The 26,431-nt window shown below is 44.1% G+C and overlaps 1 protein-coding gene across 1 annotated transcript; it reads right to left on the bottom strand.

Annotated features, from left to right (window-relative positions):
• Nucleotides 1–1,383: 1,383 nt before the first annotated feature.
• tnfsf10l3 (tumor necrosis factor (ligand) superfamily, member 10 like 3) lies at nucleotides 1,384–20,657 on the bottom strand. Its single transcript, XM_060935170.1, has 5 exons — nucleotides 20,337–20,657; nucleotides 13,567–13,716; nucleotides 7,313–7,349; nucleotides 7,058–7,150; nucleotides 1,384–3,797 (listed from the first exon to the last, which is right to left on the bottom strand). The coding sequence occupies exons 1-5, from the start codon at nucleotides 20,607–20,609 to the stop codon at nucleotides 3,340–3,342; spliced, it is 1,011 nt and encodes a 336-aa protein (XP_060791153.1). The 5' UTR covers nucleotides 20,610–20,657; the 3' UTR covers nucleotides 1,384–3,339.
• Nucleotides 20,658–26,431: the final 5,774 nt, after the last annotated feature.

Below are 26,431 nucleotides of genomic sequence, written 5' to 3'. Positions count from 1 at the left end.
GTTGCTCAACTGTCTTAGGTGTTTTTTGTCGTATCTTCCGTTTTATGATGCGCCAAATGTTTTCTATGGGTGAAAGATCTGGACTGCAGGCTGGCCAGTTCAGTACCCGGACCCTTCTTCTATGCAGCCATGATGCTGTAATTGATGCAGTATGTGGTTTGGCATTGTCATGTTGGAAAATGCAAGGTCTTTCCTGAAAGAGACGTCGTCTGGATGGGAGCATATGTTGCTCTAGAACCTGGATATACCTTTCAGCATTGATGGTGTCTTTCCAGATGTGTAAGCTGCCCATGCCACACGCACTAATCCAACCCCATACCATCAGAGATGCAGGCTTCTGAACTGAGCGCTGATGACAACTTGGGTCGTCCTTCTCCTCTTTAGTCCGAATGACACGGCGTCCCTGATTTCCATAAAGAACTTCAAATTTTGATTCATCTGACCACAGAACAGTTTTCCACTTTGCCACAGTCCATTTTAAATGAGCCTTGGCCCAGAGAAGATGTCTGCGCTTCTGGATCATGTTTAGATACGGCTTCTTCTTTGAACGTTTTAGCTGGCAACGGCGGATGGCACAGTGAATTGTTCCCAGATAATGTTCTCTGGAAATATTCCTGAGCCCATTTTGTGATTTCCAATACAGAAGCATGCCTGTATGTGATGCAGTGGCGTCTAAGGGCCCGAAGATCACGGGCACCCAGTATGGTTTTCCGGCCTTGACCCTTACACACAGAGATTCTTCCAGATTCTCTGAATCTTTTGATGATATTATGCACTGTAGATGATGATATGTTCAAACTCTTTGCAATTTTACACTGTTGAACTCCTTTCTGATATTGCTCCACTATTTGTCGGCGCAGAATTAGGGGGATTGGTGATCCTCTTCCCATCTTTACTTCTGAGAGCCGCTGCCACTCCAAGATGCTCTTTTTATACCCAGTCATGTTAATGACCTATTGCCAATTGACCTAATGAGTTGCAATTTGGTCCTCCAGCTGTTCCTTTTTTGTACCTTTAACTTTTCCAGCCTCTTATTGCCCCTGTCCCAACTTTTTTGAGATGTGTTGCTGTCATGAAATTTCAAATGAGCCAATATTTGGCATGAAATTTCAAAGTGTCTCACTTTCGACATTTGATATGTTGTCTATGTTCTATTGTGAATACAATATCAGTTTTTGAGATTTGTAAATTATTGCATTCCGTTTTTATTTACAATTTGTACTTTGTCCCAACTTTTTTGGAATCAGGGTTTTATATATATATACACACACACACAGTGGTGCTTGAAAGTTTGTGAACCCTTTAGAATTTTCTATATTTCTGCATAAATATGACCTAAAACATCAGATTTTTGGTCATAAATAAATGACCAAGTATAATATTTTTGTCTCATTTGTTTAACTGGGTTCTCTTCATCTACTTTTAGGACTTGTGTGAAAATCTGATCATGTTTTAGGTCATATTTATGCAGAAATATAGAAAATTCTAAAGGGTTCACAAACTTTTAAGCACCACTGTGTGTGTGTGTGTGTGTGTGTGTGTGTGTGTGTGTGTGCGCGCGCACGCATATAAGTTATTGAATCTTATTATTGAATAAATTATTGAGTTTTCCATAAATGAACATATTGAGTAAAGCACCATAGGGCATAGAGTGCTTTCTACCGCTGGATTTTCCACATCTGGTGATATTTCAGCAGGTGTTTATCCTACACAGAGAAAATTTGCTGAGGTTTGCCAAATAAACAAAACACATTGCATACATCTCCATATATCAGCAAGAACAGAAGCAAATGAAAAAATTTAGAGATAGTGGTTATTTGGTTTCTTAACTAAATTATAGTTATGAACTTAAATAACCAGTTCACTCAGTCGGGAAATGAAACCATTTCCCCTCACACTTAATGTAGTCAGCTAATATGTTTGCTTCTTTAATTTTCCACTGGAGTTAGAAGGCTAATGTAGTTCATAATTAACAGAAACCTATGGCTACAAGTTTAGCGTTATGTAAACTGCATGTCTGAATCGACACACATTCATCTCAAAAACATCCTTTGACTGTGTGATACTGTTGAATAGAATAGAATAGAATAGAATAGAATAGAATAGAATAGAATGAGTCCATATTAAAAAATCAATGTTGATGAGAGAGGTCAAGGCCAAGCCAGACTGGTTCACACTGACAGGAAATCTATGGTACCTCAAATCACTACTCTTTACAACCGCGGTGAGCAGAAAAGCATGTCCTATCCAGTATTATTATTGTGTTCCTTATAAAGTGGCTGGTGAGTGTATGTGCTGAGGAAAAAAATCACAAGTTAGGCTTCAAGATAGAGCTACGACTCGGAGCTGCTTTTGGTCGTGACGTGTCGTTTGTACATTTTTCCAGATAAGAGTATGAGGTAGTGTCAGAAATCACACGAGCATATCTGTTTATGACCTGACAATGTTTTAAGCACACGTGATGACTCGATATGCATTTTCCACAATGTTAAACTGGGGGTATTAGTGATGTGCTGCTCTTGAACAAATCAACTCTCTCGTGATTTTATTTTCTTTTTTTAACGTAGATGAAAGCAATGTCATTACTCATTCATTCATTTTTACTAACTGCTTAAATGATTCAGTGTAAACCTGCTTTGAACTTCTGAGCTGTGTCTTTGTGTGAGCTGGTGAGCTGAGCCAAATGATCTGACTCGCAAAACAGAGTTGGAATTCACATCACTGAAAGGGTGTAAGCCTCACTGACTATTAGACGAGTAGCTCTCGTGCAAGTAAAACTAAAGAAGCAAACATCACACACACACACATTTCAGCTGATCGACTATATTCGCCATAAAAGAAAACTGGATATTTTATGGATAATGCTGTGAGCACTAGTGTGTTTGTATATCCATGCATTATGGTGCTCTTCGTTCAAACTAATTTGTGGTAAATTCATAAAATTCCTCATCTGTTTCTCCACAAACTCTGCTCCACCCACTAGATTCCCATTCGAGGTCTCACTGCACATTTTTAATGGAAAATCTCATGTCATCTGTGATGCCCTTTGACCAAGAGCAATGATTACTTGAGGACTTCTGAGTATGAGTTTTATCCTGTTTTTTTTTTCCCCCCAGTTCGTCTTTCCCTTCCAGCTCCTTTATGAAGCATCCTTCTGGTTTTAATAACTTCATGTGCCTTCTGCACTGGATTAGTCTGCTGTTGAGTCACTTGATCTCGCTTCAAGGAGGTTTCTGAGTAAACAGGAAGCGTCACAGATCCTTCCTTATTCCACCCCCTTTTTTCCTTTTTCTCACAATGCACACCCTGAACGATTCAGAGACTCTCAATGAACAGGGCTCAGAGGTCAAAGCGAAAGGCTCCGAAGTAACTAGACGAGTCTTCTGCATGCACTGCGGTAGGAGAGGACACTGAGACGAAGATCTCATCTCCTGCTCGCAGTTCGAACATGCCTCCTTGGTAAATGGAATGAAGGGAGTTCTCACCTTCCGGGGCCCAGCACTTGGTGCCCACTCCCTTTAGCAGCTGAATGGGCTGCGCATAAGCCGTCTTCTTATACACACACTGCACCACCTGCTGGCTTTCTGAGCTGGACTGGTGCTTGCTATTGGACAGCGTGAGGTACCGGAAGTAGACCTGAGCATACAGGTAATAGCGTCCTGTCTGAGGGATCCGCAGCCGCCCGTTAGACACCGTCATGTTGTGCAGGTGCGAACCGAAGCTCTGGTTTCCCCAGGAACGTACGGGGTGACGGCAGGACTGGTGGAGCTCTCTTTGAGGAGTTAAAGATGTTGGACCTGAAAAAAAAATAACGACTTACATTTTAAAATAAAATGTTTTTCACTGGGGCGGCACGGTGGTGTAGTGGTTAGCGCTGTCGCCTCACAGCAAGAAGGTCCAGGTTTGAGCCCCGTGGCCGGTGAGGGCCTTTCTGTGCGGAGTTTGCATGTTCTCCCCGTGTCCGCGTGGGTTTCCTCCGGGTGCTCCGGTTTCCCCCACAGTCCAAAGACATGCAGGTTAGGTTAACTGGTGACTCTAAATTGACCGTAGGTGTGATTGTGAGTGTGAATGGTTGTCTGTGTCTATGTGTCAGCCCTGTGATGACCTGGCAACTTGTCCAGGGTGTACCCCGCCTTTCGCCCGTAGTCAGCTGGGATAGGCTCCAGCTTGCCTGCGACCCTGGAGAACAGGATAAAGCAGCTAGCGATAATGAGATGAGATGGGAGACAATCATTTTAATCAAGTTATTCATCACACACTTGTGAAATTTTTTCTCTGCATTTAACCCATCTGAAGCAGTGAACACGCACGTGAGCAATGAGCACACACACATACCCAGAGCAGTGGGCAGCCATGCTAACAGCGCCCCGGGAGCAGTTGGGAGTTTGGTGCCTCGCTCAAGGGCACCTCAGCCCAAGGCCGTCCCATATTAACCTAACCTGCATGTCTTTGGATTGTGGGGGAAACCGGAGCACCCGGAGGAAATCCACGCAGACACGGGGAGAACGTGCAAACCCCACACAGAAAGGCCCTTGCTGGCCACTGGGTTCGAACCCAGAACCTTCTTGCTGTGAGGCGACCGTGCCGCCCAAGTTACACTATATGGCCAAAAGTACTGTATGTGGCACCTGACCATCACACCCATATGTGCTTGTTGAACATTCTACCTCAAACTTGGTCCTACTCAAACCCTGTTTGCTGTTATAATAACCTTCACTTTTCTGGGAAAGTTTTCCACTAGATTTTGAAGGGTGGCTTTGAGGATTTGTGTCCATTTAGCCACAAAAGTATTCGTGAAATCAGACACTGGTGTCCAGCTAGAAGGTCTGGTGCACAGTCAGTGTTCCAGTTCATCCCAAAAGTGTTCATTAGGGCTGAGGTCAGGGCTCTATGCAGGCCAAGTTGTTTGTGCACAGGGACATTGTCATCCTGGAACAGGTTTGAGTAGGACCTTTAATTCCAGTGAAGAGAAATCTCATCTCATCTCATTATCTCTAGCCACTTTATCCTTCTACAGGGTCGCAGGCAAGCTGGAGCCTATCCCAGCTGACTATGGGCGAAAGGCGGGGTACACCCTGGACAAGTCGCCAGGTCATCACAGGGCTGACACATAGACACAGACAACCATTCACACTCACATTCACACCTACGGTCAATTTAGAGTCACCAGTTAACCTAACCTGCATGTCTTTGGACTGTGGGGGAAACCGGAGCACCCGGAGGAAACCCACGCGGACACGGGGAGAACATGCAAACTCCGCACAGAAAGGCCCTCGCCGGCCACGGGACTCGAACCCGGACCTTCTTGCTGTGAGGTGACAGCGCTAACCACTACACCACCGTGCCACCCTGAAGAGAAGTCTTCATATTAAATCATATAAGGACAGTTGAGACAGTTATGTGCTTCCAGCTCTGTGGTAGTAAAGTCTGGGGAAGGCCCACATATGGGAGTTATGGTCAGGCATCCACAGCAATGTAGATTTAATAAGTTAATAAGACTAAAACACACACAGTTTGTCATCTTACAGAGAAAGTGAAAAACAGTCTTTTGAATACCCCATAACACTGGAGACTCCTTCCATAAATGTTAAATAAATGGCTCCTTACAGAAAAACTCAAAATATTTAAGTTATTCCACGAAATCGAGTCGTACATGAGCTGACAGCCGATGTGGCGCGTAGCACCGAGTTGGCTATAAGCCATGTATGACGAGATTGAGTGGAATAACTGTTTTATTCTATCCACATTCACTGGATTTTGAGAAACAGAGCATTTTTTTTTTTGCAAATACGATAAATAAAAACTTTATACAAAACGTCCAACAAAATCATTTCTGCTTAGAATGTAAACAAACCGGTGAAATGACAGTAGCAATTTGTGAAAAATGTTATAATAATAATTATAATTCTTGAAAAAAAAGATATATTCTTACCATCGCATACTTTCATTCCATGTTTTGTTGCTTTTTTTGGGGGGGGGGGTTGTTTTCGAATATTTTTTATTTCATCCTCAGCTGGTTCAGCAACACGTGCCGCCATTTTGTTTTTCTCTACTCACGGTATATGAGCTGATAGCCTAGTAGTAGAGTGGCCAATCAAAGCGTGAATGTGGATAGAATAATAATGATTATACGTTTTTCATTGTTAAATAACGGCATGTTTTTAATCCGTATATCATTAGGCTTAAGTGATGGAGAGTGTCTGCCGTACAAATCCCTGAGAATTAGATGTTACTATAGCAATAAGAACAAATTAGAACAAGTGCATTAATATAAACCTGTGATTTGGATTACAGCTGGAACATTTGTCATAAACTTAATCAACACCTTCTGACCAATCAGATTCAAGAATTCAACTGAGCTGTGATATAATGGCAAGGAAAAACTCCCTGATGCCCCTTTTCCACCAAAGCAGTTCCAGGGCTGGTTCGGGGCCAGTGCTTAGTGTGGAACCGGGTTTTCTGTTTCCACTGACAAAGAACTGGCTCTGGGGCCAGAAAAACCGGTTCCAGGCTAGCACCAACTCTCTGCTGGGCCAGAGGAAAGAACCGCTTACGTCAGCGGGGGGGCGGAGTTGTTAAGACCGACAACAATAACAAGACCGCGAAAGATCGCCATTTTTAAGCGACGAGAAGCAGCAGCTGTACAAACGCGAAGTCATCCATTATTATTATTATTGTTGTTGTTGTTGTTGCTGCTTCTTCTTCCGCGTTGTTTTTGCTTCGATATTCGCGCCAAGGTTTATGCAAACGTAGTGACGTGACTGACGTGTACAGCAACGTAATGACGTGGCTTCCGTTAGCACCGCGAACTATGGAAAAGCAAACTGGTTCTCAGCTGGCTCGCAAGTTGAACGAGTTGTGAACCAGCACCAGCACTGGCAACGAACCAGCCCTGGAACTGATTTGGTGGAAAAGGGGTATGAGAGGACATAAAGAAGAAACCTCGAGGAACCAGACTCGTTCTGAGTCATACCCAGTGGGAATACGTTTTACAGAGTATGAGTTTACATAAGAATAGAGGTTACACCCTAACTCTCTCGAACATGCGCGCACACACCTTGTAATCCGTTGTCTTGAAGGGTGAGGTGAGCAGACGGACGCTGGTTACCACCGGTGAGGACTTTCAGGCGAGGCTCAGCTCTTTGCCTTTCTAGGAGAAACACAGATGGCCAAGCAGTACATGAGTAATTTGAACATTCAGAATTTAGTTACTTGTTTAAAGTGTGTGTCTGTGTCCGGTGTCATGGAAAGCTTGCTTTAGAATGATGTAAATCCAGCTATTATATATCAGGTTCGACAGATAAAAGATTACCTTGAAAGATGTGCTGAGAGATGATGGTTTCTGTAACCTAAGTGAGAAATTGGAAAAAGCTGCTCAGATTTGCAACAACAATGAAAATGTAACAGCGAGTATTATTTTTGTTGACCTCCTTAAAACTGTAGTGGGATCAAATGTCTCTCTTCATCTTCACAGAAAAAAAAGAAAGAAAGAAAATCCACAGTGTAAAGCGTAATGGAAAAGGATCTGCATCCAGGAAATTTTAACACTGCCTTTTGGACAATAGAGCTCAGCAGGAGTACAGGGCTTTCAGAGCGCCTTGTAACAACATTCAAGTCACGTTTATCCTCTCAGAATCAGGCACAGAGCCTCTGAGAAAACAAAAGCCACAAGGACAGCGGGCAAATTCCTGCCAACAGCACAAAGAAGTGCTGACATCATAAGTGATCGACTTTCCTTCATGGCCACATATCAAATATACAAGAATGTTTTCCAGAGTGTAGTCCATGTCCAGAGAAAGAGAAGATAAACCAAACTGGAAAGAGAAACACTGAGGAGGGACATGATGAAAGCTCAGCGTAGAGGGCAAGAAGTTCCACTTGATTTTTTGACACCCTAAAAAAGCTGGTCTGTCCATTTTAACCGGTGCAGCCAAGCCAAACTGCAATATACTTGAGTAAACAAGATACGGTACAAGCCATGCTTTCAAAGATAAATCTTTTCATAAATATTGTTCTATTCTGGGGTTGTGCTGCTGTCTCACGACGGATCCTAAACCCAGATGACCCTGAATTCACACTGGACATGTTGCATAAGCATGGCGCCAAGAGTTGCATCAAACCCTCAGTTAAGCCACATTTTTTTCAATCAACACTTGTTGCATTTCTGTATGAGCTCCTGACAGCAGAAATTGCAACAACCAACTTTTTTTTTTAAACTTGATTATCAGTTATGAGTGGGTGAATTTACATTTCTGATTTTTTTTCCCCAAGGGATCCATCCATGGGCGGCACGGTGGTGTAGTGGTTAGCGCTGTCGCCTCACAGCAAGAAGGTCCGGGTTCGAGCCCCGTGACCGGCGAGGGCCTTTCTGTGCGGAGTTTGCATGTTCTCCCCGTGTCCGCGTGGGTTTCCTCCGGGTGCTCCGGTTTCCCCCACAGTCCAAAGACATGCAGGTTAGGTTAACTGGTGACTCTAAATTGACCGTAGGTGTGAAATGTGAGTGTGAATGGTTGTCTGTGTCTATGTGTCAGCCCTGTGATGACCTGGCGACTTGTCCAGGGTGTACCCTGCCTCTTGCCCGTAGTCAGCTGGGATAGGCTCCAGCTCCCTCCACCTTGCCTGCGACCCTGTAGAACAGGATAAAGCGACTAGAGATAATGAGATGAGATGAGATCCATCCATCCATTATCCGTAAACGCTTATCCTGCGCAGCGTCACAGGAGCCTATCCCAGCTGACTATGGGCGAGAGGCGGGGTACACCCTGGACAAGTCACCAGGTCATCGCAGGGCTGACATGGAGAGACAAACAACCATTCACACTCATGGTCAATTTATCCATCCATCCATTATCTGTAGCCACTTATCCTGTTCTACAGGTTCGCAGGCAAGCTGGAGCCTATCCCAGCTGACTATGGGCGAGAGGCGGGGTACACCCTGGACAAGTCGCCAGGTCATCGCAGGGCTGACACATAGACATTCACACTCACATTCACACCTACGGTCAATTTAGAGCCACCAATTAGCCTAACCTGCATGCCTTTGGACTGTGGGGGAAACCGGAGCACCCGGAGGAAACCCACGGAGAACACGCAAACTCCACACAGAAAGGCCCCCGTCGGCCACTGGGCTCGAACCCAGGACCTTCTTGCTGTGAGCCAACAGTGATAACCACTACACCACCATCCCAAGAGATATTAACTTTAATTTTTCATAATTAAAGTTCAAGAGATACCAGGAGCCCCAGCCAGAAAAAAACATGCCCCCTTCCAGCCACGCCCCCTCTCAGCCCCACAGCCAAGCCGAGCATTTAGTTCCCTGTATAAATGTCCCTCAGCTTGTAACTAACATTTCCATGGGAATGGCCTAATGGTTAGAGAAGCAGCTTTGGGAACCAATAGGTTGCTGGTTTGAATCCCTGGACTAGCAGGAATGTCTGAAGTGCCCTTGAGCAAGGTACCTAACCCCAGGCTGCTCCCCAGGCTGTTCTGGGTATGCTGTATTGTCGCTCTGGATAAGAGCGTCTGCTAAATGCCTGTAATGTAATGTAATTTCTACACAGGCTTATAAAATAAGATAAAATCTCAAGATGAGGAAATCGAATCCACCTTTTGTTATTTCAATGGGTTTGCAGCTACTTAAACTAAGCAAAACCTGTCCTGAAAGGGTGCTAATATAAACAGACTGGATGTAAAAGCACCTCAAATTAAAAAAAAAGAAAAAAGACAAGAAGAAGAAGAAGAGGAGCTCGCATTGCTGAGATTGTTCTCAAGCCTTCATTTTGTTCATAGTGAGCTGTAATTATAAAAGCTTTCACCTAAAACTATGGCATGGTTATATTCAGTGGGTCCCTGAATACAGTGGGGCAAAAAAAGTATTTAGTCAGTCACCAATTGTGCAAGTTCTCCCACTTTAAAAGATGAGAGAGGCCTGTAATTTTCATCATAGGTACACTTCAACTATGAGAGACAGAAAGGGAAAAAAATCCAGAAAAGCACACTGTCTGATTCTTAAAGAATTTATTTGCAAATTATGGTGGAAAATAAGTATTTGGTCAATAACAAAAGTTCATCTCAATACTTTGTTATATACCCTTTGTTGGCAATGACAGAGGTCAAACGTTTTCTGTAAGTCTTCACAAGGTTTTCACACACTGTTGCTGGTATTTTGGCCCATTCCTCCATGCAGATCTCCTCTAGAGCAGTGATGTTTTGGGGCTGTCGTTGGGCAACACGGACTTTCAACTCCCTCCAAAGATTTTCTATGGGGTTGAGATCTGGAGACTGGCTAGGCCACTCCAGGACCTTGAAATGCTTCTTACGAAGCCACTCCTTCGTTGCCCGGGCGGTGTGTTTGGGATCATTGTCATGCTGAAAGACCCAGCCACGTTTCATCTTCAATGCCCTTGCTGATGGAAGGAGGTTTTCACTCAAAATCTCATGATACATGGCCCCATTCATTCTTTCCTTTACACGGATCAGTCGTCCTGGTCCCTTTGCAGAAAAACAGTCCCAAAGCATGATGTTTCCACCCCCATGCTTCACAGTAGGTATGGTGTTCTTTGGATGCAACTCAGCATTCTTTCTCCTCCAAACATGACAAGTTGAGTTTTTACCAAAAAGTTCTATTTTGGTTTCATCTGACCATATGACATTCTCCCAATCCTCTTCTGGATCATCCAAATGCTCTCTAGCAAACTTCAGACGGGCCTGGACATGTACTGGCTTAAGCAGGGGGACACGTCTGGCACTGCAGGATTTGAGTCCCTGGCGGCGTAGTGTGTTACTGATGGTAGCCTTTGTTACTTTGGTCCCAGCTCTCTGCAGGTCATTCACTAGGTCCCCCCGTGTGGTTCTGGGATTTTTGCTCACCGTTCTTGTGATCATTTTGACCCCACGGGGTGAGATCTTGCGTGGAGCCCCAGATCGAGGGAGATTATCAGTGGTCTTATATGTCTTCCATTTTCTAATAATTGCTCCCACAGTTGATTTCTTCACACCAAGCTGTTTACCTATTGCAGATTCAGTCTTCCCAGCCTGGTGCAGGTCTACAATTTTGTTTCTGGTGTGCTTTGACAGCTCTTTGGTCTTGGCCATAGTGGAGTTTGGAGTGTGACTGTTTGAGGTTGTGGACAGGTGTCTTTTATACTGATAACGAGTTCAAACAGGTGCCATTAATACAGGTAACGAGTGGAGGACAGAGGAGCCTCTTAAAGAAGTTGTTGCAGGTCTGTGACAGCCAGAAATCTTGCTTGTTTGTAGGCGACCAAATACTTATTTTACAGAGGAATTTACCAATTAATTCATTAAAAATCCTACAATGTGATTTCCTGGATTCTTTCCCCCCATTCTGTCTCTCATAGTTGAGGTATACCTATGATGAAAATTACAGGCCTCTCTCATCTTTTTAAGTGGGAGAACTTGACAATTGGTGGCTGACTAAATACTTTTTTGCCCCACTGTAACTATTATACCGTGTGTGTGTTTATTTTCTTTCCCACTGTTGGTATCACAGCATACAAGCACTTTGCCCTGCAGCTAGCATAATCTTCGTAGATTATAATTTTAAATAAAGTGTACAGCGTATAAAGTGTGAGTTTGTGATTTTCACTGGGCTTCTGTTGTATTTATGCTTCAGTTATGTACACAATTGGGAAAAAAATAGGCTCAAAGCCTAAAACAAGAGCAGCTGGAATTTGACACTTCAGTACCGTGGCCCTAACACAGCCGGTGTGGACCGAAATCCCTTTTAAAATGCAACTGAATGAGGTCTTGATAACGTCAAGACCTCATTCAGTTGCATTTTAAAAGGGATGTTGTATGTAGTGATGCTACATGTGACACGACGTGACATCCAATGTGTAAATGAGTGTGTGAATGGTGCCCAGTGATAGACTGGCATCTCATCCAAAAAGGGTCTACGAGGGTACTTCAAATAGTTCTCGGCCTCACCCAGAAAACGTCACAGGAGAAAGATCGTTCTTGCATTATTGTTCAACATAGTCTCCTTTCAATGCACTTGGTCCACGGATGTTCATGTTTCGTTGTCCCTTCGTGGAAGAAGGTCACATTGTGAACCTCCAGATTCTCCTCAACAGCATGGATGACTTCATCATCACTCTGAAAATGGCGACCACGCAAGTGGGATTTCAGTTTGGGAAACAGAAGTCACCAGGGGCGCAGATACGTTTTTTGAACTGGGGGGGACAAAGCTGCCAGCAAACCAACCCCACCCCCTACGACATTACTCACTACGACATTACTTTGAACAGACTATCAAAAAATTGCAAGGTGATATGATAAAGTAAGGCACAGTTTACTTACAGTCGTTGTTTTTTGAAAAAACGATGCAATCGTTTTCTGCCTTTTCGGTTTGGCACCCTTCATCATGCCGTGTTGGGGTCCTGAACTAGGAGCTGTCCCCGATATGCCTGTCAAACTTGTTGTGGGTAACCATAGCAACCAAGCTCGAGCTCGCAACCTGTGCAGTCTGCGCAGCTCAACCAACCGAATATCAGTCTTTGTTTTGTTTTATGTGAGTTGTTGCAACTATGTATGTACTGCTGTGCACCTCAATAAACCGAATGGTAATTAGTCTTTTGATTTTTCCGTGAGGTTTGCCTTATGCAAAGAAAGACAGCATAGACGTTTTTTCCTCCCTATAAGTGGGGGGGACCGAACGAGGTGAATTTAAATCTGGGTGGGACGAATCCCACCCGTCCCACCCTCTATCTGCGCCCGTGGAAGTCATGCAGTGCCAGGTTGGGTGAGTAAGGTGCGTGGGGCAACAGTTCAAAGCAACATTTGGCTGCTTCTTCCACTGCCACCTGTACTGTGTGGACGGGCACACTGCCCCGAAGCAACAGCATGCCAGCTCGAAGTTTTCTTCTCCTTTTTTCTTTGATTGCTTCTGTCATTTGAGCTTTTGTGGACAGTGATATAAGGCTTTATAGTGTATAGTTAGGCGGCACGGTGGTGTAGTGGTTAGCGCTGTCGCCTCACAGCAAGAAGGTCCGGGTTCGAGCCTTTCTGTGCGGAGTTTGCATGTTCTCCCCGTGTCCGCGTGGGTTTCCTCCGGGTGCTCCGGTTTCCCCCACAGTCCAAAGACATGCAGGTTAGGTTAACTGGTGACTCTAAATTGACCGTAGGTGTGAATGTGAGTGTGAATGGTTGTCTGTGTCTATGTGTCAGCCCTGTGATGACCTGGCGACTTGTCCAGGGTGTACCCCGCCTTTCGCCCGTAGTCAGCTGGGATAGGCTCCAGCTTGCCTGCGACCCTGTAGAAGGATAAAGCGGCTAGAGATAATGAGATGAGATGAGATGAGATGAGATGAGTGTATAGTTATACCCTAACATGGCAATTTCTGGGTGAGGACGAGAACTTTTTGAAGTACCCTCATATTCCTGCCTCATGCTGAGTGCTTCTGTGATCCATACACTTACTAACAATGAAAAACGAATGAGTGAATGAACAAATTAATGATTTAGAAATCCAAAAATTGTGATCGCAACTAAAACACAATTCATTGTCCAGCGACAGTAAGAAACACAAAATATATCCGCATCTACCTTGGATATATACGTCTTAATTCCCTCAGCCAGTCTGATGCAAGGTTCACCAAAGAGCTGTACCAGACCATCCGGCACCTCCTGATCTTTCTCCAGAGCGTTCAGCAGCCCAAGACAGCGCAGCTCCTCAGACACACCCTGACTCCGAGCCTGTCCGTCCGCCAGAAAGAAACATGGTTAAAAACAACGTTACCCAAAAGACCATGTGATCATTCAGAGTGCACATGGATTGAAACAAAGAACTGTTTAGAGCATAACTAAGAAAACATGCGCATTGTGCAAGCAGATGTGCTGAGCTGCCTGCAACCCTCCCTTCTCAAGAATCCACGCTGCACCACATCCAGAAATGTAATCACAACAAAACTGTAATAAAACCACTGCCATGAAATGACATAAACATGTGGTGAGCTGGATGAAAGTTCTGCTTAATTCCGTTATTGTGTGTGTATGTGTGGTGATGTTAACCAGGCATGGGTGATAAACATGCAAGTGAGACTGAGAATACATCTTCTGGCGTCTTTGTGTGTGTGAAAACTCCCTAAATCCTGATATTTGACAGTGATGTTTAAGAGGAACCTCCGTAAGCGTTAGGTATTCCATATTTCTTGTGCACCACTTGGGTAATCAGAGCATTCATCAGGGGCTTCAAAGTTTGGGAGAATAGCAGGGTACAAATAATTTACAGCTGGGTGCAAAATGGCACGCAAAGCGTGCAGGGATAGATAGATAGATAGATAGATAGATAGATAGATAGATAGATAGATATGCATGTACGAATTTTTCATGGGGCGGGATGGTTTGGAACAGGCCATCTAAAATTGGGATAACATTTACCCGGGACGGGTATTTGAGGCGGGTCATCTAGCTTAAGCTTGATTAGCGTTGTTACGCACGCCAGTGTTTCCCACAGAAATTTTGGAGACTATGGGGGCAAGCCATGGGGGAGGCGCGGGGGTTGTTTAAAATTGAGTGATATGTTAAATATTAAGTTATTAATGAAAAACTATTGATTAAAAAAACAGACACTGAGAAATGGTCCTATAAACAACTTTACCAATATAAAAGATTACCAGGACTACAAAAATGCAGAAAAATAGGCTTTACTTATCCAAATGCACCTGTTGGTTCAAAAGTTAAAGTGCAGAGAACCTCACAGCACAACATGAAGTTACCTTCAAATATAATATAAATGCCTCAGCTTTCATGTAAGAAAAAAAAAACTATTAATACTAGTACTGTGTGCAGGCAGTCTCTCCTGAAGACTAAATTAAACAATAATTATAAACTAATAAAATAAATGGCTCAGGCTTCATAGAAGAAAAAAAACAATTTGAACAGAATCTCACAGTATGATGCTGAAGCTGCCTAAACAATGGAAAATAAAATACCATTTTGGCAAAAACGTTGGCATCCATTAATTTCTTGTATTAAGTAAAAAAATATGTTGCCAGATACTGCTGACGTTTTACAGCCCAAAATATGTTCAAAATCCGCCGAAATGCACTTAAAACCGCCCAAATTGGGCGGGAAAACGCGCAATCTGGCAACACAGGCGGCAGTAATGGCTACACTCGTGTCGAGGATGTAAACACAGTTGACGCGGCAACGGACATACATGACATAGTGGATGTAATTTACGTTCACAACTTTTTTTGCTGTCAGAAATATTTAATATTAAATTTTGTGACTCGACTGACAATAGCCGGCGGCATAACAAGCCATAGCCGGCGATTTGCCGCCGGTGACCGGCTACTTTTGAGACCGCTGATTCATGTAATAACGGTGTCTTTATTGCTTCTTTCCACTTGTCTTTATTCGTTAAAGGAATTTATATAATAATGACATGTTTCAGGGTAAACACTAAGCACTGACTCCATTTTAGTTATCTTTCGTTCCCTATAAGGTTTGTAAAAACGTTCTTTATCGCAAGTTTCATGTGATTGTTAATCTTAATTAGTGTGTAATTATTAATTTATTCTTAGTGAAAAAAAAAATTACACAAGTTCGAAAGCCTGTATCTCCCTTCCCGTACTAAATCTAAAAACTAAATAAGGAATAAAACATGACAGGGAATGCTGTAATGAGGAAATAAGCATTATTCTATCCACATTCAATGGATATGAGTAATCACGTGCTCTGATTGGCTACTCTATTACAAGGATATCAGCTCATATACCGTGAGTACAGAAAAACAAAATGGCAGAGCGTGTTGATGAAACAGCCAAGGATGAAATAAAAACTCTGCTCAAAAACAACCCCCCCCCCCAAAAAAAATTTTTTTTTAAAGTAACAAAATATGGAATAAAAGTATTTGATGGCTAAGAACATATCTTTTTTTTCAAGAATTTATATGATTATTTTTATTATTATAGCATTTTTTACAAATTGCTGCTGTCGTTAAGCCGGTTTATTTACATTCTAAGCACATAGGATTTTGTCGGATGTTTTGTATAAAGTTTTTATTTATCAAATTTGCAAAAAATAAAAATGCTCTGTTTCTCAAAATCCAGTGAACGTGGATAGAATAAAACAATTATTCTACTCAATCTCGTCGTGCATGGCTTATTGCCGCTATCAGCTCATGTGATTACTGTTACACAATACATTGCGTCAAGTAGAGGTTATTAGACCACCCTGTCATTTAACAGTTATTCCACGAAATTGAGTCGTACATGAGCTGATAGCTAACGAGGCGCGTAGCACCGAGTTGGTGCTTTATTCCTCTGATACCACAGCAATTTGCCAAGTATTACAATGATTATACTGCATATTTTCTTCTTTTATTGTTACTTTTAATGCTGTATACTGTTCACAAAACAAATTTGTTCCTGTTATTGTTTATGTTAAACCAATAGGGTGTTAGATTTCAGCAAAATTTTTTATCCCAACTACACCTCAAAAACCACACAAATAACATGAAACTGCTCCTCTTGCCCCCACCACAAAACGAACCAAAAATGGTATAAAGGAAAAGTGAGACACATCTTCTTTGAAATAAACTCATCTCATCTCATTATCTCTAGCCGCTTTATCCTTCTACAGGGTCGCAGGCAAGCTGGAGCCTATCCCAGCTGACTACGGGCGAAAGGCGGGGTACACCCTGGACAAGTCGCCAGGTCATCACAGGGCTGACACATAGACACAGACAACCATTCACACTCACATTCACACCTACGCTCAATTTAGAGTCACCAGTTAACCTAACCTGCATGTCTTTGGACAGTGGGGGAAACCGGAGCACCCGGAGGAAACCCACGTGGACACGGGGAGAACATGCAAACTCCACACAGAAAGGCCCTTGCCGGCCACGGGGCTCAAACACGGACCTTCTTGCTGTGAGGCGACAGCGCTAACCACTACACCACCGTGCCGCCACAATTTCATCTCATCTCATTATCTGTAGCCGCTTTATCCTGTTCTATGGGGTCGCAGGCAAGTTGGAGCCTATCCCAGCTGACTACAGGCGAGAGGCGGGGTACACCCTGGACAAGTCGCCAGGTCATCACAGGGCTGACACATAGACACAGACAACCATTCACACTCACATTCACACCTACGGTCAATTTAGAGTCACCAGTTAACCTAACCTGCATGTCTTTGGACTGTGGGGGAAACCGAAGCACCCGGAGGAAACCCACGGGGAGAACATGCAAACTCCACACAGAAAGGCCCTCATCAGCCACGGGGCTCGAACCCGGACCTTCTTGCTGTGAGGCAACAGCGCTAACCACTACACCACCGTGCCGCCCCAATTTAATAAATATCTCATCTCATCTCATCATCTCTAGCCGCTTTATCCTGTTCTACAGGGTCGCAGGCAAGCTGGAGCCTATCCCAGCTGACTACGAGCGAAAGGCGGGGTACACCCTGGACAAGTCGCCAGGTCATCGCAGGGCTGACACATAGACACAGACAACCATTCACACTCACATTCACACCTACGGTCAATTTAGAGTCACCAGTTAACCTAACCTGCATGTCTTTGGACTGTGGGGGAAACCGGAGCACCCGGAGGAAACCCACACGGACACGGGGAGAACATGCAAACTCCACACAGAAAGGCCCTTGCCGGCCACGGGGCTCAAACCCGGACCTTCTTGCTGTGAGGCAACAGCGCTAACCACTACACCACCGTGCCGCCCCAATTTAATAAATATGATCATTTTAATTCCAGTTATTTGCAGTAAAACAAGATCTTGAGTCGTTTTAAACAAGCCCAATTTGGCGTAAAACCATGACCCTGGCAATCTTGTTAATAATCATCCTGTCTGCTCCTCCTCCTCCACTGTTAATGTTCACAGAGCAAGAATGGGGCAGCATGAATCCTGTCCCAGTGGGCCTCTAGTGGCACAGGTTGCACTTCTCATTTTTAACCACCATCTAATAAAAACTATGAAATTAAATGAGGGCAGTGACCACTTAAAATAGGTCATTAGTATTTCAGTGGCATTTACAATCCATGGAGTTGTGAATGCCACCTAATCGCAAAGTTAGTGTCTTTAGTTTTGCACTGGAGCCTCATAGGCTGATCCTTACAACAACAACAACATATAATTTCCAGTTCAGCATAGTGCAAACAGCGAGTTACCAGTCTATGACTTTAATAAACAACCCCGTATGAAAATCTCATATACCATTTCTGCTTTCCGTTTGTTTGGGTGATTGCTTTAACAGCCGTATCTCTGTGGGAAAGTCACTCACTTCTAGCTGTAGTCATAGTTTTCTCCCCAGGTCCTGTGGTTTTAGCAAGGTCAAACTATTTACAGGATGGTTATGCATTATGTACACAGAGTTTCAGAGTGTTGCTTCGTTGAAGCCAAGCATTAGGCTGTGGAAAATCATGTGAAGTAGTAAAGAAATCTGTCATAAGCTGCCATAAAAACATTTTGTTTTAGTTAAGTCTCTGCATTAACTGGGGAAACTCTATACTTTTTGTGAGAACACTCTGAAGCTATTATGGCACCTTTATTTGCATTGACCAACATGTGCTTGGGCATCTTAATCTTAAAGCTTACTGAGTTGATGGTTTGTAATCATTAAAGAAATGGAGAATTTAAGGATTCAACATGTTACGAATACGCATTATGTAACTTGTGCTTCAGGAAAGTAGATCAGCTGGATAATTTTCCCAAATTAGAATAAAAGAAGGAAATGTCACAAACCAGAAGTCTGTCCGAATAAGTGTAGACAAAAGCGGGGGGGGGGGGGGGGGGGGGCGATAACAATGCAGTCTTTTTAGTTGAGCAAATTGTGTGTTAATGATGAGAATGCATGGGAGGAAAGAGGTTTGGAAATGCTGTACACAATGCTGAGAGATGAAAGTGTGTTCAGTTCTGTTCAAATCATCATGGCAACTTGTTTGCATGCAAACCTTGCTGAAACATTTTGTTTTAGTTAAGTCTCTGCATTAACTCTATACTTTCTATGATAACGTTCTGAAGCTATTATGGCACCTTTATTTGCAATGACCAACATGTGCTTGGGCATCTTGATCTTGAAGCTTGTTGAGTTGATGGTTTGTAATCATTAAAGAAATGGAAACTTGTGCTCTAGGAAAGTAGATCAGTGCGGGATAATTTTCCCAAATTAGAATAAAAGATGTCAGAAACCAGAAGTTTGTTTGAATAAGTTTAGACAAAAGCACAGAGAGAGAGAGAGACAGACGGACGGACGGACAGAGACACAGAGAGAGAGAGAGATAGACAGAGGGGGAGAGACAGACAGACAGACAGAGACAGTGTGTGTGTGTGTGTGTGTGTGTGTGTGTGTGTGTGTGTGTGTGTGTGTGAGAGAGAGAGGGACAGAGAGTGAGACACAGTGAGAGTGTGTGTGTGTGTGTGTGTGTGTGTGTGTGTGTGTGTGTGTGTGTGTGTGTGTGTGTGTGTGTGTGAGACAGACAGACAGACAGAGAGGGACATGCAGACAGACAGACAGAAGGAGAAAGACAGACAGACAGACAGAGGGACATAGACACAGAGAGAGAGACAGACAATCAGACAGACAGGCAGCAGACAGACAGAGAAAGAGAGAGAGAGACACAGACAAAGAAAGAGAGACAGACAGACAGACAGAAAGAAAGAGACAGACAAAGAAACAGAGAGAGACAGACAGGCAGCAGACAGACAGACAAAGAGAGAGAGAGACAGACAGAGCAAGAGAGACAAAGAAAGAGAGCAAGACACAGACAAAGAGAGAGACAGACAGAACAAGAGAGAGACACAAAGAAAGAGACAGACAGGCAGCAGACAGACAGAGAAAGAGAGAGACACAGACAAAGAAAGAGACAGAGCAAGAGAGAGAGACAGACAAAGAAAGACAGACAGAGCAAGAGAGAGAGACACAGACAAAGACAGACAGAAAGAAAGAGAGACAGACAGGCAGAAAGAGAGAAAGATACAGACAAAGAAAAAGACAGAGAGAGAGAGAGAGAGAGAGGGTAATGCAGTGTTTGTAGTTGAGTAAACGGTGTGTTAATGATGGTGAGAATGCAGGTAAGGAAGGAGGTTTGTAGCCGGAAAGTGCAAAACAAAATTACAAAATGTGAAACACTTTTACAAAGCATTCTCCGTTTTGCACTTCCCGGCCACCGCATTTATAAACACTGTGCGCAACGCAGAGCTGAAAGCGTGCTGAGCTCTGCTCGGATGATCAGGGAAACCTGTCTGCATGCAAACCAGGGTGCCAATACTTTCGGGTTCGGTTTCATGTCGCAGTTTCCCTGCGGAGAGTTAAAGCTCGTACACTGCCAGGGTTAAAGGGAGCTCAGTTACCTGCGCCATTGACATATTGAGGTAAAGGAATAATCCAGTAGTCGAGGCGACCTGAAGAACAGCCATGATGATGAACACAGTGGTGATCCACAACCTGCTCGGCGCTTCTCCGCGGAGTTTCGGCTGAGCCATGATGAAGGAGCTCGACTCACTGCACACACACCTCACAAACTCCGAGTCGGAGCTGGCCTCGGGCTCCAACGCCTTCCTTTCGGGCGACTGTCCCTCACTGCCTTCACACGAGGCTGCTGGAGACACGGACACTCCATCCATCCCACTGTCCAGAAGCCTACTGACAAACCCGAGCTGATGGACTGGAGACTAAAGCCCATGGCGCAGCGCCAGCCTCTCCAACCCACAGGCACCTGGGCATTTCCTCATGGAGTCTGAATCACAGAACCCAACAGCTACGCTTACAACTTCATTATTAGTCATTTTCTGTTTTTCTTTATTACGTGTTTCCTGTTCTATTCTCAGCTCACTACCTTACATTTACAGACAGCAGGGTTGTCCCGGGCTCCATGCAGGTTTCCTCCGGGTTTTCCGGTTTCCTCCCACCTTCCAAAGAAAAACTATGCCAGTAATTAGACTGGCTCAGATCAATTTTCCACCAAGGTTATGAATGCAACAATGAGTCTGTACATGGTGCCCTGTGATGGACTGAGGTCTCATCTCATCTCATCTCATTATCTCTAGCCGCTTTATCCTGTTCTACAGGGTCGCAGGCAAGCTGGAGCCTATCCCAGCTGACTACGGGCGAAAGGCGGGGTACACCCTGGACAAGTCTCCAGGTCATCACAGGGCTGACACATAGACACAGACAACCATTCACACTCACATTCACACCTACGGTCAATTTAGAGTCACCAGTTAACCTAACCTGCATGTCTTTGGACTGTGGGGGAAACCGGAGCACCCGGAGGAAACCCACGCGGACACGGGGAGAACATGCAAACTCCACACAGAAAGGCCCTCGCCGGCCCCGGGGCTCGAACCCAGGACCTTCTTGCTGTGAGGCGACAGCGCTAACCACTACACCACCGTGCCGCCCTGGACTGAGGTGAAAATGTGAATTTAATTGCATTTAATCTATTCTAAACCTTCAAGGAATATTATATTTAGTAGTGTATTTAAGCTACCTTTAAAGGAACAGTCCACCGTACTTCCATAATGAAATATGTTCTTCTCTGAATTGAGACGAGCTGCTCCGTACCTCTCCGAGCTTTGCGCGACCTCCCAGTCAGTCAGACGCGCTGTCACTCCTGTTAGCAATGTAGCTAGGCTCAGCATGGCCAATGGTATTTTTGGGGGCTGTAGTTAGATGCGACCAAACTCTTCCACGTTTTTCCTGTTTACATAGGTTTATATTAGTCTGGTTAACACCAGACCATATCACAAGTGAAATATGGTCTGGAATCCGCCTATTGAATTTCTCATAGGGGAGGTGTGGTTTACGATTGTCAACGGCCGTTTATTGGACGTTGCGAATGTCTATCATTTGGCGTATACGTAGCCCATGGCCAATCATGGCAGTTGTACCCGGTGACGTAGTTAGAGCGACGAAGAGGCGAAGAAGAGAAGGAAAGAGAAAGAGAAGGCAAAACAAAAATAGGAAAACAATGGCACCAAACGATTACTGCCGTTTGTGCAAGACAAATATGAGAGAAGCTGGTTTGGTTAGTTTGGTTCGTATCGCTCGCCGCCATGTTAAATGTGATCCGTAAACAGTCCCAAATAAACTACAAGCTTCCGTTTGTCGAGTAGTACGCGTCACCGTCTTTCCACCCCTCCCCACTCTCTGATTGGCTCCCTAACTCAGGCGAGCCTTTAGACCATAGTTTCCATGCTGTCTTTTCAGATCGGAACGATTGTGCAAAGCAGCATGGGATTTCCCAGGCTAGGTTTATATGACCAGTGACATGAAACAAAGTTCAGTTACACAAATTGAAACGTGGCGATTTTCTATGCTATGGAAAGTCCGCACTATAATGACAGGCGTACTAACACCTTCTGCGCGCTTCGACAGCGCATTGATACCGTCACTCCTGAGTGCAGGTATCAATGCGCTGCCGAAGCGCGCAGAAGGTGTTAGTACGCCTGTCGTTATAGTACGGACTTTCCATAGCATAGAAAATCGCTACGTTTCAATTTGTGTAACTGAACTTTGTTTCATGTCACTGGTCATATAAACCTATGTAAACAGGAAAAACGTGGAAGAGTTTGGTCGCATCTAACTACAGCCCCAAAAAATACCATTGGCCATGCTGAGCCTAGCTACATTGCTAACAGGAGTGACAGCGTGTCTGACTGCGTCTGACTAACTGGGAGGTCGCGCAAAGCTCGGAGAGGTACGGAGCAGCTCGTCTCAATTCAGAGAAGAACATATTTCATTATGGAAGTACGGTGGACTGTTCTTTAAAGGGCATATTCTGGACCAATTTCGTTTTTTTTTTTTTAATATGAAAGTACGTCCCTTTACACACTCATCCAGAAGGGTAATTTTGCACAAGGCCATCTGTCTACAGCAGAAAAAAATAAAATAACACAACGTGTCTGGAAAAATCCCAAGGGAGTCTGGAGCCAGATTCGTGACATCACCTGCGGAAGTGCCAACAAGCTGCGAGAGCTTAGCACGGTTTCAGTGCACAGCCTGTGTAGACCAAGTGCTCCCATTTCTCTCTCATTGTCCGGGCTTTTGGAAAACGATGAGTACTAATCCCATCAAGATTGGTGTTGCTACACCCTCCTACGATGCATCTGTTAACCATTTTAATAATTATGCGATAACGTTGAAGAAATTTGCAGAAAACCACCAGGTCGTTTTCTCATAAACAAACCAGCGCTGACGTAGGATTCAGACGGAGGCGTCCCGCACGCGACATCATGAAAATCAATGTTTCCCGGGAAATCCAAATGCCAAGTTTTTTCAGAGGCGGCCCAATTCGCCTCAAATGGCTTAATTTCAACTGAATTTTTCTGGTATTGCGCAAGGTAAAAAATTGCAGAGAATGCAGATATTTGACCAAAGTTTAATATAAAATAGGAGAATTACATTGATCTTGCTCCTGAATTTACCCGTGATATGCCCTTTAAGATCAGCCCTTAAATTTATGAGTAAATTTAAGCACCTTTAGTGAACATTTTTAATTAATTAAATATACTAGCAACTGGGCGGCTAGTATATTTAGCTACCACGAGTTGGCCTAGTGGTTAGCGTGTCCGCCTCTCGATTGCAAGTTCTACTCACGGTTGGGTCATACCAAAGACCATTATAAAAATGGTACCTACTGCCATCTGGCAAGGCACGCTGCAATACAGATGTGAGTAGGGCGTCAAACTCTTGCGGTTATCAGAGAACTAGCCCCCCACTGTAACCCTAGCTATGTAATAGGCGAGAGGCTGAGGGAAACGGAGATTGGCGGTGCCCTATGCACCACATGGCGTAGGAAGGGACTTTGACTGAACATTTTAAATTAATTAAATATACTAGCAACTGGGTGGCATGGTGGTGTAGTGGTTAGCACTGTTGCCTCACAGCAAGAAGGTCCTGGGTTCAAGGCCAGCAGCCGGCGAGGGCCTTTCTGTGTAGAGTTTGCATGTTCTCCTTGTGTCCGCGTGGATTTGCTCCGGTTTCCCCCAAAGACATGCAGGTTAGGCTAATTGGTGGCTCTAAATTGACCGTAGGTGTGAATGGTTGTTTGTCTCTGTGTGTCAGCCCTGTGATGACCTGGCGACTTGTCCAGGGTGTACCCCGCCTCTTGCCCATAGTCAGCTGGGATAGGCTCCTGCGACCCTGTAGAACAGGATAAAGCGGCTAGAGATAATGAGATGAGACCTAATTATTTTTGTTTAGTGGACGGAAAGCTACTAAATTCGAATCACAGACTTCTGATTTTATTAGCTTTTTTTTCCCCTAATAGAACAATTAATGAATTTAGAGCCATGTGGCCCTAAATTCTCCGATATTTTTTCCTGCTTCACCATGACCCAGTTCAAGATACTACGTCATGCATCATGTGGTGGGCTTTCCCTGTTCACGCAAGGCATTGTGGGATACAAATTTGAAACAGGAGAGAAAAATGGAGGACGCGAGTGTGCGAATGAAATGTGAAAGACTGACTACAGGAACGGAAAGTGAGAAGAAAAGGCGTTATACTGCGAAGGAAAGGAAACGCAGGACCAAGCTAATAAATACCGGCGGTCAGCGAGCACCTCGGTGTGATCAGCTGTTCGTTTAGTGACAAAATGACGTAACTGTCAGTGCACGGTCAAAGGTAAACCTGCGCATGCGCACACGGATTTCATCTGTCTGCTTGACTGCGCGAAGTGGGCGACTTCATGGACATTATTTGCTTTAATCCCTTCAAATTAAATAACTTCCCAGCCACAGAATGGCCTGATATTTTTGTTACATGTTACAGAAATCAACATATATCATAATGACCAAATTTCAGAAGGAACTAAATTTCACCGATTTTATGAAATCGAAAGGCCGTCTCGCTCTAAGACCCTTTATTGGTATTCTTAAAAGTAGTAGTGACTTTAAGTGCATTTAAATATTAAATTTAGTACCTTTAAGTGACATATTAAACATTTCATTATCTTTAAGAAATCATGGAAAGTCGCTTAAAGTTATAATACACTGAAATGTAGCATTTCGTAAATTTTTAGGATACTTTAAGAATATCTTAAAGCTAGGGGAGTCGTGGCTCAGGTGAATAAGGCGCCATACCATAAATCCGGGGACCTGGGTTTGATTCAGGCTCGAGGTCATTTCCTGATCTCTTTCTCTCTCCTACTCATTTCCTGTCTCTACACTGTCCTATCCAATAATAAAAAAGCCCCAAAAAAATCTTTAAAAAAAGAATATCTTAAAGCTGTTAATTTGTCTTGCGCTATCCAGGATGTATTCCTGCCTCACACCTAGTATTCCTGGGAAAGGCTCTGGATCCACCACCACCCTGACCAGGATAAGGCACTTACTGAAAATGAATGAGTAATCGCACAGTTTAATAGGAAGGGACATGGATTCATGATGTGAGAATGATGAGCGCGCGCACACACACACACAGTTGCCAGGGAATCACTTTAAAAGGTAGAGTAAATAACTGTAAAGCAAAATTCCAGTAAAAGTATCTTAATTCCTTACATAGTTTTAACACATAATCCATGACATTTGCTTATTTGGCTAATGCTTTTCTCATCTCATCTCATTATCTCTAGCCGCTTTATCCTTCTACAGGGTCGCAGGCAAGCTGGAGCCTATCCCAGCTGACTACGGGCGAAAGGCGGGGTACACCCTGGACAAGTCGCCAGGTCATCACAGGGCTGACACATAGACACAGACAACCATTCACACTCACACCTACGGTCAATTTAGAGTCACCAGTTAACCTAACCTGCATGTCTTTGGACTGTGGGGGAAACCGGAGCACCCGGAGGAAACCCACGCGGACACGGGGAGAACATGCGAACTCTGCACAGAAAGGCCCTCGCCGGCCCCGGGGCTCGAACCCAGGACCTTCTTGCTGTGAGGCGACAGCGCTAACCACTACAGCTAATGCTTTTCTTTTGAAAAAAGAAGCTTACAATTGAATTAAAGCAGGAAACTGATCAGAAGGTTAAGGGTCTGGCTCAAGGACCCAACATAGGTCCTGCAGCTTGGCAGTGCTGGGACTTGAACACACAACCTTCTTGTTTGTGACTGAAGTCTTAAAGTGCCATTCCACCATTGGATGTATTCTTTGGCATAAAATACAATATATTTTATGACAACATGACTAGACAGAGAAATCTTTTAGCTTCAAAATGATATATCAAACATAATTTTTTGACAACGACAAGTATATTAATTTTGCGACCAAAGTCACCTACCCTTTTAATTTCCGCGCGGTAGTGAAACGTGATGTCATCGGCAGGTTCCCCTTCTTGTGTACCACGTCACGTGTGACGTGGCACAGATTATCAGCAATGGCGGATAGAACGCGATTTCCACTTGTCGATTGCTGTGCCGATATTCACCATCGACCGTCTCCTTTGGGCATCACTTGCTATTTTCCTTCGCTTCTTTTCCGAAGCTGACAATCGCATTCTAT

Source organism: Neoarius graeffei, chromosome 12 (genome assembly GCF_027579695.1).
Source record: "Neoarius graeffei isolate fNeoGra1 chromosome 12, fNeoGra1.pri, whole genome shotgun sequence".
Taxonomy (NCBI): Eukaryota; Metazoa; Chordata; class Actinopteri; order Siluriformes; family Ariidae; genus Neoarius; species Neoarius graeffei.
This window is presented reverse-complemented; position numbering and strand designations above follow the sequence as displayed.